Source organism: Peromyscus californicus, unplaced genomic scaffold, assembly GCF_007827085.1.
Source record: "Peromyscus californicus insignis strain IS unplaced genomic scaffold, ASM782708v3 Scaffold_13__1_contigs__length_99412109, whole genome shotgun sequence".
Classification (NCBI taxonomy): Eukaryota; Metazoa; Chordata; class Mammalia; order Rodentia; family Cricetidae; genus Peromyscus; species Peromyscus californicus.
Genome location: NW_026294424.1, coordinates 1,945,623 through 1,963,520, shown reverse-complemented (window position 1 = coordinate 1,963,520; position 17,898 = coordinate 1,945,623). Strand labels below are relative to the sequence as shown.

Genomic DNA, 17,898 nt, shown 5'->3' with positions numbered 1-17,898 from the left:
AGCACAGAGAAGGGATGTGTCACCTGGAGCTCCAGCTTCTCTGGGTCTCATGAATCACTCCCCTGGGGAAACTGTTGCCTAGTGAGCTCTCTAAGCAGAGTGCTGTGTGCTGTGATAAAGCGCTGCAGTAGGTCAATTACACTCTTCCACTCCAAAAGCTCAAAAGAGGAAGCCCATGGCATCCTCAGTCCGCAGACATCAGTCCAAAGGCTCAGCAGAAAGCAGTGTCCTCCGGGTGGGCTCACCTCTGGTCCTGCTCTGCCTCTGTCTAGTTCTCATATAAACCTCTCTGGAAAGTGCTTTGCTGCTTCTGAAGCCTGCTTCCTGCTGGAGCCTGGGCCAGGCCTCAGAGCTGCCTTCAGGGGTAGAACGACCACAGGCTGTAGTGGCCTGACTTGTAGGTGCTTCCTGTTTGCTCCTGTGTGACCCCAGCTGACCACCTACCCTATCCTTCACTACCCCCTCAAGTCAATGGTGTCCACATGGAGGAAGCTACACTTTGGAAGGAAGGTGACAATGTACCTTGGACTTTGCCTGGGGAGGAAGTCTGGGCCTAGGGCCATCTGCCCATCAGCTTCCACTTTCCTATCACTTACCTGCAAGAGTATGGGAGGAAGAGCTCCGGCCACTGTCAGTGTGAGCCCTGAAGTGACAGTGCGCTCTCTTCTCGGATCCCTTTCGCAGAAGCAACTGCAGAAAGCTTGGTGGAGCGACAATTTTGGCTGCTCCATCTTTGGCTCTTCCATAGTGGTCGCTACTTGATGAGCTAAATTCAGAACTCAATTTACCATAGCCATCACTACTGTTGAGTTGAGCTCAGTCTATGATGCTATTCTTATGTCAAGTTGCTAATGACACGTCTCACTCTTTCTAAACCCCTCAGGCTGAGTGAGCCATGGTTAGTTAGCACAGGTTGACTTGGAGAAGCCCTGCCTTCCAACTCACCTCACTTTGCTGGTTGGTTCCAAGAGCATAGTGCCATTTGTTCCCAAGGTCCCAGGCTGATGAAAAGAACAGCCACTCTATCTCCATATCCTTCGAACAAACATCAACCGGGAGTATGGTTGAAGTAAACCCACTCCTCGCCCTCCCTCCCATCCACATGGTGCTACCTTGGAGCACATGCTGGCCATTCACTGCCTTTCACCCCTGCTACTTGCCACAATATCCCCATTGCCTGCTGCAGTTTGGCACCTGATTCATGACCACCCCTCACTCTCAGTCCCGAAGTCACTCTGGGTGAATCACATGCTGGCGTGGCCAGCTGTTGGACACCTGGCCTCTGTATAGACAGGAGCTTCTGCATCCCCTGGGCTACTCATCCCCAGTGACCTGATGGCTGCTATCCTGCCTACCTTGCTGGCCCTCGATTCATGTCAACAGCTACTTTTCTCTGCTCATTTTCCCGTGCATCTGTTTGTTTTCCGTGGTCCTGGGTTGCGGTAACGTCCCCTCCCCTACTCCTGGCTTCTGTTTTGTTTTTCTTAGCTCTGTTCCCATCAGTTTGTGCCACACGCTCCATCACTCTGGGTGTCTTGTCTGACCTCAGAGTAGGTGACACCTCCTTCTATAAAGCAGTTTGTTGGAACACTTGGCACACCCATAACACCCTATTATGGAACACACTGGTCTCAGCTTGAGATGGCACTGCACCCTGCCCAAGAAGCCCAGTAAGCCTTTCTGCACAGCTCTCCATGATATGACCTCTGGAGCCAGGGGCTCACCAGAGACTTAGGGATCTGTAATACATCATGGCAAACGGAGCCAGATCAGTCAGTGCTGCACGGCTACCAAGAGTGCCTGGAGCCAGCCACTCACTCGTTGCTGTGTTCACAAAGTCAACATTTGATTGATTTTCCAGCTGCTAGCAGACCAGGATGGAAGGCACGAATTGGAGCAAACGAGACTTGGGAGTGAGCTGCAATTAACTAGAATCATATGGAAAAGAAACTAAGGAGTCACTGGAAAGAATGTGGAAACTCTTCTCAAACTTAGGTGTAAAAACCACCAGTACAATGACTACTGTTCAGTCTTTATCGAGGAAGGGAGAAAGCTGGGGATGCTGCTCAGAAGAGTGAGAGGCCCTGGGGCCCATCTCTGGCATCACAAGAAAGGAAAACACACAGATGTTCATAGAGAGGCTTCCAAGTCAGTTTTAGATGGATATGGGGGAGAGGTGTTAAGGTTCACGGTGAACCACCATTTTTATCCCCCCAAAAGCTGGTGCATGCTTAAGATCCTAGCACCAGGGAGGCTGAGGCAGGAGAATCCAGAGTGAGGCTAGCTTATCTAAAAATAAACTGGAAGGAGCCATTATGTTAAAATATATGTACTGTTGGCAGGGTTAGATGATGACATGGCTGTTAAATGTTTAGGCGAGAAGGGATAGCATTCTACCTTGAATTGTGTCACTTACAAGTAAAACGTTTTTTCTTTTTGTGTATGTTTGCATGCAGGCATGTATGTGCACCACAGCTGTGCCAATGTCTTGGAAGCTCAGAAGGGTGTCAAACCCCCTAAAACCAGGGTTACAGACAGTTTCGAGCTGCCAGGTGGGTGCTGGGGACTGAACTTGGGTCCACTACAAGAGCAGCAAGTGCCCTTAACTGCTGAGCCATCTCTCTGGCCATTTAAAACTTAAAAAAAAAAAATCTATAGAGGCATACATGTCACAGTGAGCATGTGATCAGAGGACCACTTGCAGGAGTCAGTTTGTGCCTCCCACCATGTGAGTCCCTGAGACCAAACTCATTGGCTGCAGGCTTGCCTTTACCCTTTCAGCTGTCTCCAGCCCTGATTATCAGCAACCCAATGCAATATGCTATCCTGGGACAGTAAAGGGGTCTGGGAAAACAAAATCTGAGTAATATCTGTGTGTAGCAATGTGCCAAACACAGCTTTTTTTGGTGGTTCCCTCCGGAGTCATACACCTACTGGACCGTTTTCCCCACTACTAGAACTTACACTTCAGTGCCTGGCCCACCCCCCATCCTTCCTGACCTTGCAAGTTGAGCTCATCCTCCAAGGCCAAGCTTATGAACCCATTGCTCTGGAAGCCTTCCTACACCACCCTGCCACGTTCTAAGGCAACTGTATCTGTTAAGAGCTTATAAGCTGGTACCTGAGGAAGCAGTTCTAAGAAGGAACTACGCAGGTGGAGTTCTTCAGAAATCAACACCCCATGGAAAGGAACACATTGGGCAGTCAACAGTTGGGCTGGGATGCAGTTCACTCAGCAGACATAAGGAATTCTAAGGTATTGGGGTTGTCCTTACAAAGCAGGGCCCTATAGACTTGAGTCACCCAGGAAAAGAGGGTGGCGGCCAAGGCCACTGCTTGGAAATAGAAGGTCGATCTCAGCAGCTGGGGACCTAGACCTTCTTTTCTGAAGGGAGCTGATGTCATCTAGATGTGCTATACAGTATGTCAACACTAGTCTCCACCACAGTGGAGGACGGAAGGCAGAGGCTGTGGACTTAAGAAAGGTTCCTTCCTACAGGAACCAACCATCTCCTGTCTCACTCAGGCCCCACGGAAGCCAGAGCTGAAACTCCCTTCTGCCGTTTACCCATAGCTCCCAAAGCTGTAGGACCAATGTTCATCCCAACTAAGCACAGAACACTGAAGAAAGACTTCACTACTGTTTCTTAATAATTTTCTGGATTTATATCTTTTCAAGCAAACGAATACTTTTATTAACATGTAAGATTTTGTTTTTCAAACATGGTAGGGGTTTTGACCTCAAATGCTTCTCAGGTCTGCTTCTCAATACACTTATAGCTTGACTACATATGAACCTTGAAGACGCCTCTTCTCCAAGTTTAGGGTCCACTGCAGACAGTTCCAAGTTTTCCTTCCCAGCCCACAAAGGGCTTTGCAGGGATCTTCATTTTATTCCCAGGATCTCCTCAAATATATGGGGACAAAATACCAACTTGTACAGACTAACAAGACCTCATCTCCCATTCTGGGTTCCATTTCATTTAGAAATGAGTTAGGCTGTCCAAACTCACCAGACAGGTTACAATAGATAGTGGAGCACATAAAATTTAAATTTTGCACAAAATACATCTCTCCTCCTTTGGTCTCACACAGAAATTAAAGCCCCCCAATAGAAACAATACTATCCTCCGACCCTTCTCCCAGGTCATCAGTCCTAGCCATGGAAGGCCCATCCGCAGTCCCAGATGAAGTCTGGTCCCTTCTTCTGCCATTGCTGCATGGAGTGGTCTTCTAGAATTAATGCAGCTCCTTCAGAACTTCCAGAGCCGGTGAGCTCCAACTCGAGTCTCAAAGTGTCACAGGGACCCAAAGTTCCAGGGAGCTATCAGGCCACCCAAGAAAGAGCAAACCACCTCAAAATGCATGAACAACAACCAAAGCCCAGGAACGATCGTCATTCGACTGCCACAAGGGCTTACAATCTAGGCCCTAATTCCCGTATGTGAGCGCATTTTCCAAATTAAAGTTATTTCCCCCAAACAAACATTAAAAAAAGAACCACTGAATAATCAAAAACTCATATCGAGGTCGTCAACCGCAGACCGTAGCAGAAACGTAGTGTCAGTGAGAACAGAGTGAAGACAGAGGGTGGGGGGGAAAGAAAAAAGAAAAGAAAAAAGGGAAAACAAAAGGCTCTCTGGTTTCAGCTTCTCCAGGGTGTCATGTCAGCCAATCGCCATCACTCGACCAGAATCCATTGGCTGGAAACCTAAAGCACGGGCGGGAGAGATTCATCACCAGGATGTTAATCCCGCTGGACAGCACGGCCAACACCAGGCCTCTCCTGGAGGCGGCCTCACTCGGGGCCTCATGCCTTCCCGCACAATCTGGAATCTTCCACGGCCTCCCCACCGACAATCTGTGATAGCCCTTCCCCAGAGGGGCCTAGTTCACTCCCGAGGCGACAAGCCGGCCTCCTCCCCCCCGCCCCACAGTCGCCCACGCCCCGCCGGGCTCCCTCCCTTACCGCCGCGGCCCGCTCACGACGACTCGCTCTTCTCTATCCGCCGCACCAGCTGCACCAGCATCTCGGCCATCTTCGCCATCTCCTGCGCCTTCTCCTCGGCCTTCTCGGCCCTGGGGCCGCGGGGCTCGGCGCCTCCCGCGCCCTGCAGGTGGTTGAGCGCGCTCTCCTCGGAGGCCTCCACCTGCGTCTTGATCTGGATCAGCATATTGTCCATCTCCCACAGCTTGCCCCGGTTGCGCACGGGCGCGCGCCCGCGCTCGCGCGTCAGCGACGCGATGTCCTCGCGCATCTCGTGGATGACGGGCAGCAGAAACTGCTCGAAGTCCTCCTCGGGCTCCAGCACCTCCACCTCCTCGGGCTCCGCCAGCTCCACCGCGTCCAGGGGCCGCATCTCCGCCGCTCTGCTCGTCTGCGGGACACTCAGGAACCGAGCTCCGGCCGAGTCCTCAAAACTTCCGCCGCTGCCCAACTTTCCGCCCAGGAGACGCCACGGAGACTGGCGACTGCCGAGCAGACGAGCGGCGAACAAAATGGAGTCCCAACCGTCAACCAGAGCTCTGCGCCTTGCGACCCCCTTTCACGACACCGCCGCGCCCCTCTTTACGGTCGCGCGGCGAGGTGCGGGCGCGCGCACGTCCAATGAAGGGGCGGGGCGAGCGCCTTCGCGGCCGCGCGCAAACATCAGCCCTCCATCCTTCCAAGGTCCATGGAGCGGTTCTGGATGTTGTTAAGAGCACACTTCACTGTATCTTATTCTGATTTTATTTATTTTTTGAGACAGGATCTCACGCTGTAGCCAAAGCTGTCCTGGAACTCAATTATGTAGCTAAAACTTTGTGAACTTTTAGCAATCCTCTTGCCTCAACTTCCCGGGTGAAAGAAAGTAAGAAGGAAAAGACACAGAAAGAGCCAGCCAGATGTGGTGGCTCTCGTCTTTAATCCCAGCACCTGGAAGGCAGAGGCAGGTGGAGCTCTTGAGTTCGAGGCCAGCCTGGTCTACATGGTGAGTTTCAATATAGTTACATAGTTATATTACTTACATAGTGAGACCCTGTCTCAAAACTAAACAAAAAACAAACAAACCGGCTTTTCTAAACTGTACCGAGGACTGTCATCCTGCTCATTGCCCGTTCTCTTCCGCCAGGCACTGGCGCTGGGTGTGTTTTTACCAAACAGAACTCCTGTCTCCCTAAGGAGAAACTTCTGTTTGCTGGGTCCTGAGGCCCCAGTCAACCAAAGTTCAGTTGATGGTCAGTTGGTGTGGAAAGGACAGAACTTGGCTCACATAACTTAAGTTTGCTTTAACAGTCACTCAAGACCGAACTTTAAGCTGCAGAATTCTTAGTCTGCTGATCAGACAGCACCCTCTCAAAAATCTGAACTGTGTATTTGGATGGAAACCACTTTGTAAATACTAACCATAGACATATTTAAAGTGAATTTTTTTTGGGGGGGGGTTGGTTCTGTTATTTCAAAACCGAGGTTTCTCTGCATAGCTCTGGCTGTCCTGGAACTCGCTCTGTAGACCAGACTGGCTTTGAACTCACAGAGATCTGCCTGCCTCTGCCTCCTGAGTGCTGGGATTAAAGGTGTGCGCCACCACTGCCTGGCTTAAAGTGCATGTTTTTAATTAGTTGCTTAGATCCTTTACACTAAGTGACTTTTATTAAAAATAAATCCAGCCCTTAGATTTTTTTGACATCAGAGGAAACTGCCATTTTAAAAAATGAGTAAGGATAAATGGCTCACAGGACAATGAATACTGCAACACATGATGCTAGGATAGTTAGATTGCAGAACCCTGACATGGAGAAAGGCTGGTAAGCATGGACCTGGGAAATCGTGTGTGTGGTGTGTGTGTGTGTGTGTGTGTGTGTGTGTGTGTGTGTGTGTGTGTGTGAATGTGATCTCTATTGCCAAGACAGCTTCTACTGTACAACCCAGCAAAGAGGTTGAACCCATATATCCACACAAAACCCCGTGCATGGATTATTCGCATTAGTGATTAACTCTGAGTTACCAATAATGCATCAGTGTCACATTAAGGAAAGAACTAGAAGCCCTTCCCCTTGGAGTTGTTTAACTGAGAGTGAGTCCAGATTTGAGTTGTCTACTTCATGCTTCCTGTGTTTTCTGTCGTCTGTCTCTCTGTTGCATGAGTCTCAATTTGTGCCTGCCTGAAGGCTGTCTTGTGAGTCCGTTTGTCCCTGTGTCTGGGGCTGTCTGTTTCTGTCTGTGTGTGTCTCTGTGTCTGTTGTGTGAATTGTCTGCCCTCTCTGAGTGGTGTGTTTGTCCCTAACAAAGGGCTTCCTTCTATCTTTACTGAATGATATTGAAAGCGTTATGTGGGTAAGGAATGGGACACTTTACAGAAATCTTTAAAAGAGTTGAACAAGGAGTAAAGTCACTGGCTCCGACTGACCCAGCAAACCAATGTTTATCAACCAATAATCATAAATGGTTGTTTTCAACCTTAATGGTAGATTTTAGGAAGATATTTTCAATTTTTTGTATTTGCTGCTTTTTCTGGGTCAAGGGCATGGAAGAGTACGTAATTTAAGATTATAGACATGCATTAGTTTAGGCTGTGAAAGTTGATTACATAGGAAATTCAAACCAGTAAGGTCAGTTGTTACATTGTTCTCTTAAAGTCAAGTTAAACCAACAGTTTGAGTTCACAGTAGCCTGGCAGTCTTATGTGACCTCAGGTGTATCAACTTCGGCTGTTCAGCAGAAGTTCCAGTCTCTTTGACTATAAGAGGTATTTTCAGAACATTGCATTGCTATAATCCTGCACATAATGTTTACAGCCCCTGTATGTGTTACTGTGCAAAATCAGAAGCAAACAGCCTTCAGTGGGTGAGTGGAATAACATTCAGCACTACAAGGAATAAGCAACCAAACGATGAAAAGACACACTGAGTCTTACGTGTTACTAAAGGGAGGAGGTCCACTTGCACACCTACCACATGGTTCTAACTACTTGAGCTTCCAGAAAGGGCAGACCAGAGACACAGAAAGATGGGTGGGTGGTTCAGGAGGGTGGGGCAAGCAGACAGAGCATGGAGGCTTCTTAGGGCAGTGAAGGCCCTCTGAGAAACACAATAATGGTGCACGCATGCCATCACATGTTAGTTTGAATCCACACAGTTTCCAAGTGTGAACCCTAACGGAAACAGAAGGTTTGCTGCTAGCGCTGTGCACTGTAGGCCCGTTGCTGGAAACCATTCTCCTCTGGTGTAGGGTTGTTAGTGGGAGGAGTCAGGGCCCATGTGGGAACTCTGCACTTTCTGCTCACTTTTCCTGGGAACCTGAAAGCCCTGTGTGTGTGTGTGTGTGGGGGGAATGATGTGAAAGGGGGTGGGAGAGGCTAGGGAGCTTATGTGCTCGCTGTACAAATTCAGAGATCTGAGTGCAGACTCTTATTACCCGTGAGCTGAAGAGGGTGCAGTGGCTTATGTCTGTAACCCCAGCCAGCACTCTGTGTGTGTGTGTGTGTGTGTGTGTGTGTGTGTGTGTGTGTGTAGAGAGGTGGATCCCAAGCTTGTTGGCCTGCCAGTTGAACTGAATTGGGGAGCTCCAGGATCAGCAGAAGACCCTGTCTCAGAATGAGGTGGAGAGCGATGAAGGAAGACACCTACATAGACCTTTGCTCTTCACCCTTCCACAAGTGGACACACACATACACACACACACACACACACACACACACCCTAAAAATGGGTCAGGACCAAATAAATGGCTCTCGCTGCTCCAGAGGCAGGGCACAAAGCATACCTGTGCGGTCAGTGTCCAATCCCATGGAGCTCTGGCAAAGCTTGTTTTCTGTTTGAAGTCTCTGTTCTTTCTTCTTTTGGTTATTTGTCTTTTACGTTTAGAGTAGGGTGGGGAGGAGGTGCCGTGGCTCTTGTGGGTTTGTGGAAGGGGGAGGGCAGCTTGCAGGAGTCAGTTCATTCTTTTTTTTCCACAAGTGGGTCTGAGAGATCAAACTCAGGTTTTAAGCTTGGCAGCGAGTACCCTTACCTGCCGAGCCATCCTTCAGTCCCTCTGCCCACTCCCAACCCCTGTGTGCACGTGCGTGCGTGTGTGCGTGTGTGTGTGTGTGTGTGTGTGTGTGTGTGTGTGTGTGTGTACACGGTCTGTCTTTTGTTGCTGTTACCGCTTACATGGGCTAGCTGGCCTATAAGCTTCAAGTGATTCTCCTGTCTCCACCTTCCCTCCGGCCAGGGAGCACAGGATTGCACAGGTGCTACTGTGCTTGGCTTTACCAGCTTTGGGGATTCAAACACAGATCTTCGGGCTTGCAGGACTAGTGCTTTTCCTATTGAGTCATTTTCCCAGACCTGTGCTCTACCCCTTCTCTTTATTCTGTTTAGTTCCTTAAGTAACATTGAATTTAACACTTTTCTTTATTTCTGATATAGCATTTAAGACCCCCAAATTCCAATGATGTGTGACTTGAGATGTCTCACACAACTTTGGCTATTTTTTTATTAGTGTAAGAGTATGTTTATGCCTGGTTATGAATTGTTTTTAATTTTTATTTTATTTTATTTTTTGCTTTTTTTTTTATTTGTCACTAGTTTATTTACAATTTTATTTAGTAATAAGAGTTTAAGAGTTTAATCCAATTTTCAGATCACATCTCTTAAACAATCTTCATTCTGTTAAAGGGATGAATTAAATATCCTTATTTTTTAAGTAGCTGGTGCCTTACAATAAAGAAAGGAGCAGCAAATCCAGATCCAAAGTACACAGTCATCATGGCCAGTAACCGCCACTTGTTTTCCACCGAAAATGGCAAATTCTTCCCCGGGCCCTCCTCATAGTGGCTGCGGCGGACCACGGAGGTGGTGAACCTCCGCACACTCTGGCCCAACATGGCGCCGCTGGGAGCTCTGCGAGGGGCGCAGAGCGGGAAGGCGGAAGAAACGGCCGCACCAGCACAGTCCCCTTCCTTCACCTATTTTTTGCTTTTTTGAGAGGAGGCCTGGTCTACACAGTGAGTTCCAGGACAGTCATGGTGAAACAGTGAGACCCTGTCTCAAAATAAAATAAAGGAGTTGAGGGTACAGTTTTGCAATCAGCTTGATCGTGGCCACCTCAGGGCACGGCAGCAGCTGCTGGAAACTAACGAGAGTGCCGGATTCTCAGCTGACCAACAGCGGTAAGCAACCTACTGATGCTGAGCCTCATTTCCCCAAGCTGGAGACTGGAGAACAGTTGGTCCTAGAAGCAGCAATGAAGGCCATGTGGGGAAGAACTGCAGCTCAAGTCCTGTGGGTCCAGTCCAGACCTACAGGGAAGAGACTTTTCTGGTCCCTCTTGATGCTCTCACGAGTGATCCTGAATGCATGTGCTTAGAAACGTGGAGCCTAGAGCTGTCTTAAATGACTTCCAGAGACAGCATGGCCCTGGACACCTGGGAGGGGGCTCCTTGCATGACTGTGGTCCTCCTGCGGCTGCTGGCCCTGAGAGCGGGTGCTCCAAGGCTGATACGTTCCATTGTCAAGTCTGGAAGGAATTTTGTGCCTTGTACCAAATGTGACCTGTCTTAGTTAGGGTTTCTATTGCTGTGAAGAGACACCATGACCGTGGTAACTCTTATCCAGGAAAGCATTTAACTGGGGATGGCTTACAGTTTCAGAGGTTCAGTCCATTATCATGGTGGGTGGCATGCAGGCAGACATGGTGCTGGAGAAGGAGCTGAGAGTTCTGTATCTTGATCCGCAGGCAACAGAAAGTGAACTGTATCGCCCAGCACAGCTTGAGCATAGGAGAAGGAGACCTCAAAGTCCACCCCCACAGTGACACACTTCCTCCAACAAGGCCGTACCTACTCAAACAAAACTACATCTCCTAATAGCGCCACTCCCTTTGGGGGTAATTTTCTTTCAAACCACCACATGACCCTTTTCAAATTCATCTATTGACATCCTAACCATTAGTAGGAGATGGGTCCCTTCAGAGGCACTAAGGGCTAGATTTGGTCTTGAGTGTGGGACCCCTACGATAAGATTAATGTCCTTAGCTGAGTGGCAGTGGCACATGCCTTTAGTCCCAGCATTCAGGAGACAGAGGCAGGCAATCTCTGAGTTTGAGGCTAGCCTGGTATGCAGAGCAAGTTCCAGGACAGCCAGAGCCACAAGAGCTTGGTCCTGCCCTCTACTGTCTGCCACGTGAAGACATATTGCAAAGGCAGCCACCTGTAAAGCAGGGGCAGTGCAAATCAGGTATCTGTTGACACCTTGCTCTTGAACTCAAAACCTCTAGAAGTGCAAGAAATAAATGCCTAGGCTGTGGTAGTTTGTTATAGCCGCTCCTGTTGGCTGAGATAGCTGGTGTCTGCTCCTAAGCATGATGGAAACTTACAGGTTCCACCCCTTTTATGTCTTCAGTCTTCATACCAAAATATCAGGACCGGAACCAAACAAGTGAACCCAAGCAGCAATTCCAACACCCGGAAAATGATTACTAGAAAAATTAATTAGAATAGTATAGTAGATCTTTCAAACTCATGAGGGCGATGCCAGGCAGGATTGTGCACATGTGTAATCTCAACATTGAGGTGGATGCAAGACTGTGAGCCTCAGAAATGCAGGTGTGTGTGGTCAACCTGCACATGAGATGTGAAGGCCTTACTGGAAGCGAGTTTATACAAATTGAAATCGGCTCTGTGCCTCCAGAGCATCTGGGCCAGAACAGGGGTGAAGGTGTGACAAAGTGTCCTGGAAATGTGTTATTATCCACATGGGTCACTTTGCAAAGACTTGAAGACTTCTTTGTCAGAAGTACTTTATGAAAATGATCTCTTTCCTTTTTTCTATCTTCTTTATTCTTTCTGGTGTTGGGGAGGGAAGCCAAGAGCTGGCACATACTAATCAAGTCTACCACCTCAGGGTTACACCCCACACTGGGAAGTGAAATGGAATGACACCTGATGTCTTAGAGTTTCTATTGCTGTGGAAAGACACCATGACCACAGCAACTCTTATAAAAAAATATTTAATTGGGGCTAGCTATAGTTTCAGAGTTTTAGGCCATTATCATCATGGTGGGATATGGTGGCATATTGGCAGACATCGTGCTGGAGAAGGAGCTGAGAGTTCTACATCTTGATCCGCAGGCATCAGGAAGTGACCTGTATCACTCAGCGTAGCTTGAGCATATGAAACCTCAAAGCCTGCCTGCATAGTGACACACTTCCTCCAACAAGGCCATACCCACTCCAACAAGGCCATGCCTCCTAATAGTGCCATTCCCTAGGCCAAGAATTTAAACACATGTGTCTATGGGGGCCATACCTATTCAAACCACCATACCTGGAGTCTCATACAGTGTCAGAAGTCCTGAGAAGAAGAGTTATGGGTACACTACTGTGTGTGGAAGGTATTTTTATATTATGTGATCTCTTCTGGCTACCGTACTCGGTACTGATGGTGGTGGGTGAGTTTTGAAGCACTCAGGTTTTTGAGACATGAAGTGTCAGGTCTTTTTAAAGCAGATGCAGGTACAGAACACATTTTGTAGATGTCACTTTGTTGAAGTTCTAGTGAAATGTTATTTGGTGGGAGGACAGCTAAACCCCTTTTATGAGGCACACACATTGTGATTTGCACACAGGTTTTGGAGTGGATATGTAGAGTGCTGTGTTGAGGCAAGAACAGGAGTGGCTGAGCTATGTCCGTGTGTCACTGAGTGGTACCTGTTTCCTGTACATACTAGATATAAGGGACAGTCAGGTCTTTTTTTGTTTGTTTGTTTGTTTTTCAAGACAGGGTTTCTCTGTGTAGCTTTGTGCCTTTTCCTGGAACTCACTTGGTAGCCCAGGCTGGCCTCGAACTCACAGAGATCCGCCTGGCTCTGCCTCCCGAGTGCTGGGATTAAAGGCGTGCGCCACCACCGCCCGGCCGACAGTCAGGTCTTAATTCACAGCATCTCATTTCCTAGATGCTCTAGAGACTGCCATGGTGACCAATGCAGCTAGGGAGCACTTTGTTAATAACCACAAGGGTCACTTTGCAAAATCACCAGTGGACCTAAGTTAAGATGCCATAAATACCACAGGTGTGTGCATGTCCCTGGGTTGGCAGAAGAGGGAATGACTAGCCACCATCCCATGTCTGGAAGTCCCCTTCCATCTGTAGCCTTTGTTGTCTGTTGCAGTTTGCTGAGCCCTACTGTTCACACAACAGGGAATCCGTCTTTATTGGCATCACGGGAGCAGGACAGGGCAGCAGAAGCTCCAGCAAGCTTGGAGGCTTTGTGATCCCAAGACAGTTGCTCTTTGGGACCAGAGTTGTTCATGCTGGCCCCTTGGGATGTTGATTGCTCCCTGGGTAACAGGGGTGACATGAGGAAGGGCTCTGGCCACAAAAAGCACTGTGCCCAGCTGCCCCATCCCGGCTGTGTACTGATGGGTAAGCAGATCCTAACACCCAAGGTATGTACCTGATCCCTGGACATCCTTCTAGTCCTTAGAGGGACTTCTGCGGAGGTGGCGCTCACAGAGACTGTGCTGGGAATGGAGAAGGGAGGCAGTGGAGGGCTGGGGAGGGTTCCTTGCCAGCATTCTGCACGTCTGCTGTTCTAGAGCGTAATCATGCGTCTCCACTTTCAGATACAGCGTCTGTGTTCACTGTAGCAGTTGGCTCTACTTTGAAGCACCCAGGGCTTTATGGGGGTTCCAAGGTGACATGTGAGGGGGAGCTGGGGGCTGGCTGATAATCAAGCGTCTGTTTCTGATTAAGAGAAAAGGTGAGCATGGAGCCTGGTACGGCAATGGCAGACAGTGTGTCAGGATTTGTTCAGTAGGCGGCAGAAGGTAGAGCAGAGTACACAGGAAAGGTGGAACTGGACTGTTTTGAAGGGGTGGACAGTGTTAGGGATGAGCGTAGGGCCTCACTCACCCCGGCAAGCACTGGTGAGCAACTCGAATCCAGCCCTATGCACCACGCTTGGCTGCACTATAGAGATGCATGAAGCAATTTGGTGCAATGCACCTTCTCACTAGTGATGATGATGATAATAATAATAATAACAACAATAAAAATGTGTGTGTGTTTTAGGGAAGGGTCTCATGAATCTCAGGCTGGCCTGGAACTTGCTATGTAGCTCAGGATGACCTCAACCCCTGATCCTCCTGCCTCCATCTCCCAAGTGCTAGGATTACAGGTGTGCAGAGCCACACCTAGTTTATGCAGTACTGGGGACTGAACTCAGGGCCTGTGGATACTAGGAAAATACTCTGCCAACTGTCATCCCAGCCCCTCCCCCGTCTTTTCTTTAGAGACAAGAGTTTCACTATGTAGCTCAGGCCAGCATGGAACTCAGTCTTCCTCTCTCAACCTCTCCGGTGCTAAGATTCCAGGTGTGTACCCCCACAGCAGGGTTGTCAACAGTATGAACATGATACTGGACACTCTGAATAACACCACACCGTGTACTCTGTACGCCGCCCGTACAGTATCTAGAACTTTTGGTGTATGCAAGGTCTGAAGCCAGATTTTTTTCTGTAAAATAGTTGGCGTTAGTGAAGTGTATTCTTGATCATCATAATATTCACATAACGGGGTTTGGGCTCAGTGAAGGTATGGGAAGCGTGACAGGCACACACCGGTACATCTCAGGCACACGCTGTGACATGCCGTGTTCAGACACAGGTCCTGAAGATCTGCTGTGAGCTGTGTGGTGCGGCTGACTCTCCTCTTGATGTCTTTCAGTTTCTACAATTCATTCATGTTAACTTTGGAAAAATAAAGTGTTCTTTTAAAAACTGAGAGTGTGGGGGAGGGAGGGAGGGAGGGAAGGAAGGGAGAAGGGGAGGGAGGGGTCACGCATGTGAGAAGAGAGGGAAGGGCTGGCTTAGACATGGGAAGGAAGAGCCCAGACCTTAATTTTTTATTTAAAAAAAAATGAGACCCCTCTCCCCACATGGCCACTTTCTGCCACACAGCTGACGGGTGAACAGCTTGCTCCTCCCTCTTAGTCTCTCTTCATTTTTTTTGAGGGTGGGGAGGGGACTCCAGTTCCATGGCCCTGGGGCCAACTGCATGGGTGTCACTGCTGGAAGTGAAGGAAGAAAGTCCGGATTTCCTTGGGATACACAGTGATGATGGAGTCTCCCGGTGACGCTGGTAGGGAGGCAGGGCGGCCTGGGGAGGACAAGGAGCCTGTCTGTTTGTTCTTCCCCCTAGACCCCCCCCACCCGCCCCCGGCACCACAGCAGCTTTCTACAGTCTACTATGGCTCCCTCATGGCCCTTGGCTGCGCCCTCCTCCTAGGACTCCTGCTAAAATGGGTCTCACCATTTAGCTTCTCCTGGGGCTCCACTGTACTGCCCACCAGTCTGTTTTCCCCGTGGGGCTGCACAGAACACCGAAGGACTGAGGGGGACCATCTGAAAAACCTACTCTGGCCTTACCAGCGAGCCTCTTTATGGGCCTTTCCCTCCCTGAATAGCTGAAATGGCCCCCCTTCACACACACACACACACACACACACACACACACACACACACACACACACACACACACACAACCTGTGTGGAGCCCTGGCAGGAAGGACTGACACCAAGCTATTGTTAACCTAATCGGGTAATTAACAAAGGTTGTGGATTCAGAGAGGGAAATCAGCCACACAAGGCCACCCAGCACATGGCAGGTCTGTGTTGCTGCCCAGCCTGACAGGGGTCCCAAACCTCTGGGGTGGCCAGTCTTTGTCCTCCAGTGCCAGCGCTTCAGCATCTGCATGTTCCAGGTCCCTGTGAGTGAGCGTTCCTCCACAGCTGCTATGGACCCTAGTCCTCGAAGTACAACCTGCAGGGGCAGGAGCAAGGGGAGGGGTGGACCCTATTGATGCCCAGATCCATGAAGCTCATTTAACCAAAACAGAAGGGTGGCCACCAACTGTGCCTCGGGTTGTGGGGCCCTGCCTCAATGCCTAGTACACTTGCCTCGTTTTATCTGAAAGGGCAGATCGCCAACCTGCTCACAGGAAACTAAGACTGGTGGTGTGTGCCTCCCTAGATGGTCCGCCAGGTGAGCAAGCCCCCACGGGGACAGGCTCCTAGATGGGGAGGCGCCTGGAAGCCTGCAGAGACACCTTCAGAGCCAAGAACTGGCACCTCCCTAGCTTGGCAGGTAGGGAAACTGAGCCTCAGGAGAGTGGGGGAGCCCAATCGACTTGCACACCTGGACATAGACCTTGGATTCTCTGACACCAAGTCACCTTTCCCAGAAGGTCCAGGGAGAACGGGTTGGTTTTCTGATGGTACAAATGATTGTCCACGTTGTTTGAAAGGTTGTGTAGTGGACTGAGGAGGGAGCTCAACTGGTCAGGTGGCTGCTTTGTCTGTAACCCCAGTGCTGGGGATGAGGGCTGAGACAGGAGGTACCCTGGAAGTCGTGGTCAGTCTAGCCACCCAGTCTCAAAAAGTAAGGTAGAAATATGAGAGAAGGGTGCCCTGACATTGAGCTCTGATCCAATGTGCACAGAGCCATACAAACATGTATGCACACCACATGTCCCACCCCCCAAAAGGTACACAATTAAACATGAAAGAACCAGATATGGCCTGTGGTACTAACTGGGAAATCTCATCCACCCTGAAGGGAGAGCGTAAGTTGCCTCATCTGTGAACATGGCTAGTGGTCCTCGGACAAAGGTGTCGCTCAGGACAGGACTTCAGACAGAGTTGCTTCCCCAGGGGTAGAGCACTCTTGGATGCCTGAGTGGTCTGGGGTGGGGTAAGCATTGGGGAGGGGTGTTACCCTGAGATCCATTGTCACAGGCTGAGAGAGCACTGGGTCCTCCCCTGCTTCATACAGGTGGTGCAGGCGCAGCAGCACACGCCGCAGGTTGGCCTGGCGCTTCTCGGGGTGGCCTGTGGGGGTGGACGTGGCAGTGAGGACCTCCCATCAAGCAAGCTCAGTGCTGCAGTCTTGACCGGGCACTCTACAGTCTGGACTCCGTTCCGTATCTCAGCCTCCCTTCGGGACAGCAGCTGTCCCTCAGGAGTGGCAGTCATTTGCCCGTGGTCACATGGCTTATGTGCCGCAGAGGCGGTATCCAAATGGGGCTGCGCCAACCCTGTACCTCTAGCATATTAAAAGGGGCTGAAGCCAGTGTCCTCATTCCTACAGTGGCCATCCTTGGGCCTGTCCTCAAATCCTCCAGTTCCTTTCTGTCCCATCTGGAGTTGGGTGTGACCACATGACTATGTGGTCACGTGGCTCAACACAAAGTGAGCACAGAGGTGTGATGCTTCCTGTTGGGTGTTAAACCCTTCTCATTGCCATCACTGTCTAATGGACTCAGAAACTGGGACGCAGGCATCCTGGCGGGGCATCTTCAAATCAATGAAACTCCTGATAGCCAGGCTGCCTCAGCTCTGAGGCTAAGTGGAAACTGAGGTACTTGGGGGCTGCAGGAGGACTGTATGGAAGAAGCACATGATGGTTGATCTTGACTGACAGCTTGATTGGATTAAGAGACACCTAGGAGATTGGCACAGCACATTCTCGGTGTCCTCCAAGAGGATCAACCTAGGTGGGAAGACCTGCCCTGGATGTCGCCATCTTCCCCCACGGAGGCCCATGTGGAATACAAGAGGAAAGGAGAAAAGTGGGGAATGCAGTCCACCCTCTCTCTGATCACTGCATCATGTACTGAGCTGCCATGCTGTCTGCCATAATGAGCTGACGTCTCCACAGCTGTGTGCTGGATCAGCCCTGTCTGCCTGAGATTTTCTCAGGTGTTTTGTCACGAGATGAGAAGGTTGACTAACATTGATACTAGCACAGGGCAGCCCCGAGGGCTGGGCAGCATGTGGACCACTGTCTGGGGGCTGCACGGCATCCATCTGCAGAGTGGTATGCCCGGTCCTGGGCTGGAGCCAGAGGCTGGGGCCACCCTGCCCCAGACTGTTG

General features: G+C 49.9%; 3 protein-coding genes across 3 annotated transcripts in view; all 3 read right to left on the bottom strand.

The window, feature by feature from the left end:
* Positions 1–3,671: 3,671 nt before the first annotated feature.
* LOC128108826 (MORF4 family-associated protein 1) lies at positions 3,672–5,533 on the bottom strand. The gene is made up of 2 exons (XM_052735856.1): positions 4,970–5,533; positions 3,672–4,711 (listed from the first exon to the last, which is right to left on the bottom strand). The coding sequence occupies exon 1, from the start codon at positions 5,358–5,360 to the stop codon at positions 4,983–4,985; it is 378 nt and encodes a 125-aa protein (XP_052591816.1). The 5' UTR covers positions 5,361–5,533; the 3' UTR covers positions 3,672–4,711; positions 4,970–4,982.
* Positions 5,534–9,549: 4,016 nt separating this feature from the next.
* Positions 9,550–9,928, bottom strand: LOC128108825 (cytochrome c oxidase subunit 7C, mitochondrial). The gene has a single exon (XM_052735855.1). The coding sequence runs from the start codon at positions 9,849–9,851 to the stop codon at positions 9,660–9,662; it is 192 nt and encodes a 63-aa protein (XP_052591815.1). The 5' UTR covers positions 9,852–9,928; the 3' UTR covers positions 9,550–9,659.
* A 4,926-nt stretch (positions 9,929–14,854) lies between these two features.
* Man2b2 (mannosidase alpha class 2B member 2) overlaps positions 14,855–17,898 on the bottom strand; it is a 30,251-nt gene continuing 27,207 nt past the window's right edge. The window contains exons 17-19 of the mRNA XM_052736086.1: positions 16,741–16,853; positions 15,669–15,786; positions 14,855–15,123 (exon numbers count right to left, since the gene is read on the bottom strand). Coding sequence (XP_052592046.1) covers positions 15,029–15,123; positions 15,669–15,786; positions 16,741–16,853 — 326 coding nt within the window. The 3' untranslated portion in view covers positions 14,855–15,028. The remainder of the gene's footprint in view (positions 15,124–15,668; positions 15,787–16,740; positions 16,854–17,898) is intronic.